Source organism: Oratosquilla oratoria, chromosome 14 (assembly GCF_046742065.1).
Source record: "Oratosquilla oratoria isolate Oo_2021 chromosome 14, ASM4674206v1, whole genome shotgun sequence".
NCBI classification, from domain to species: Eukaryota; Metazoa; Arthropoda; class Malacostraca; order Stomatopoda; family Squillidae; genus Oratosquilla; species Oratosquilla oratoria.
The window spans coordinates 4,843,181-4,845,680 of NC_134790.1; the positions used below are offsets into that span (position 1 = coordinate 4,843,181).

The 2,500-nt window shown below is 37.9% G+C and overlaps 1 protein-coding gene across 12 annotated transcripts in view; it reads left to right on the forward strand.

Moving 5' to 3' along the window:
- The window catches only part of LOC143032713 (putative 3',5'-cyclic phosphodiesterase pde-5), a 407,947-nt gene that overhangs the window by 352,650 nt on the left and 52,797 nt on the right, over positions 1-2,500 (forward strand). For all 12 annotated transcript variants that reach the window (XM_076197616.1, XM_076197617.1, XM_076197614.1 and 9 more), the window contains one exon: positions 1,825-2,038. In XM_076197616.1, coding sequence (XP_076053731.1) covers positions 1,825-2,038 — 214 coding nt within the window. The remainder of the gene's footprint in view (positions 1-1,824; positions 2,039-2,500) is intronic.

The following is a 2,500-nucleotide window of genomic DNA, read 5'->3' on the forward strand; positions in this document are numbered from 1 at the left end:
AAGAAACGACCGGAGCAGAGCGTTTTCGTGTAGTACATCTTCAGTAAAGAAGTACATAGTTAGAAAGTACAAAGACACATAATATACAGTAGGGGAAAAGAGGACATTGACACAAGGGATTCATGTGTCAACGATGCGAGGAGAAGGTAGTGACCAAATTATATAGTGATAAGATATCATAGGAATGTGGGAAGCTCTCCATGGGTACAAGGTGAGGATTAGATGTCTAACAATTCTTGCATTTGGAATATATTTGCTATTTCTTTGTACAATTCTAGATTAAGGTTGAAATTAGTATGATTTGTAGATTTGATTAAGCTACTTTTGATGATGTTCTTTTCGACAATATTATTGTTGAAAGTAATAACACTAGCATTATCCTAATCGATAGGGTGATGAGAAATGCTGAGATGTTTAAAAATAGCATTTAATCATTCCCATTTATTGCACATCTTTTATGTTTATTTCTAAGAGATAGATCTTTTGCTGCTTGATCAATATAGAACTCGTTATATATTTTACAAAAAAAAATATGTACATACCCTTTTTGGTCATTTTTAGAATTAGTGATATTAAAATGCTTGAGTAAATTAGGGACGTTGGTTAAGTTTTCTTGGTAGGGTAACACCACTATGTTATTATGGACAAAAGGTTTGACTGGTTGAGGATTGTAGAACATTTTACTTGACATCCCACTGTTTTTACGCCTTTGCGGAAATCATATTATCAATCAAAATGAAGTTCATTATCAGACAGATATTTCAGACTCTTTGTTTTAAGGCCCAATTTGAAAAGCTTTAGTTAAGCAGGAAACTAAAGCTTTAGGACGATAGAAGGCCGAAGACGGTCATCTTTATTTAGATTAGGTTAAATGTATGCATATTTCAAGCACAAATAAGCTAATATACAGGAATGAAATAGTTTTGGATTAAGCAGGGAGTCTGTACAGCAACACATTTTTCGAGAACGATATTGGAAAGTCCAACCGTATCTTAGTGTCAAGATTCTTAGAAGATGTTCTGATGAAAGGCTAAAGTAAGCGACTTCAAGCGACTTTCTTCCAGGCTTTGAAATAATATTGTGCTCATTTGTTTATCCCCGGCTTTTAATTATCACTATAATGTCGTCTTATTCTATTCTCTTCTGTTTATATGTTTTCCTCGAACCTTGTATTTTATCCTAAGCCCATTCGCACTTCCCTCACTGTAAGTCCATGGAGCCTTTTCCTTCCATGTCTCGTTGATATTTTGTCAATCTCGGTACGATCCTTATTTGGCAACCTTTGACCACCCTCCTGACATTCTTTGATCCCTGCATGACAGTGTATACCCTCCCTACCTCCCTGATATTCCTTGACTTCTACCTTGGGTGATTTGACCACAACTCCTCACCCTTTAAATATATATATATATATATATAATATATATATATATATATATATATATATATATATATATATATATATATATATATATATATATATATATATATATATATATATATATATATAACGTCTCTTACTTGACTCTCGTTTTTTTTTTTTTTCTGGGCCCTGATTTCGTTTGTTGGTCCCACCAGGGGGCTGAGATCCCAACTTGCTATACCTGTGACCTCTAGTTGGTACATGTCGATCACTCCTTGGCATCTGCATCTAGCATTTATTATCCACTTCTTGTTTCTCTGTAAACCTTGCATTAAACAACCTCTATACCTGTGACCTCTAGTTGGTACATGTCGATCACTACTTGGCATCTGCATCTAGCATTTATTGGCCACTTCTTATTTCTCTATAAACCTTGCATTAAACAACCTCTTTGCGTACAGATTCTCCATCGGGACGGGAATCGCGGGCATCGTGGCGCAAACGGGCGAGGTCTTGAGCATCTCAGACGCTTACTCCGACCCGCGCTTCAACCGTCACGTGGACCAGCAGACCGGCTACGTCACCAAGTCCATCCTCTGCATGCCCATCTTCATCCGGGGTAACGTCATCGGTGTCATGCAGATGGTCAACAAGAAGCAGGGCAACTTCACTAAGGTAGGATTAACTGTGTGGAGGATGTAGAAACGTATAATGTCTAGAGGGCAAAGGACAAGGGACTAGGGGCATATCAGAAACTCATACATACATGTATGATGTTTGTGTTTTTGTGTCATTTTGACATTTTGGAAATAAACTTTCCTACTGGGATTCGAACCCTCGGCAGAGCGGCTTGCTTCGTAGAAGGCGAAGATCGTACCGTCACGCCACCTCGACACTTCAAACTAATTCGTTCTGTTTTAAAGGGTCGAGGTGGCGTGACGGTACGATCTTCGCCTTCTACGAAGCAAGCCGCTCTGGCGAGGGTTCGAATCCCAGTAGGGGAGTTTATTTCAATACATGTATGAGTTTATATGTATGAGTTTCTGATATACACACAGCATACCAGAAACTCAGGGATGGGAAATGATATTGCTCAAAACCTTAGGTTCTGCATCATAATTAATCAATCTTTTACTT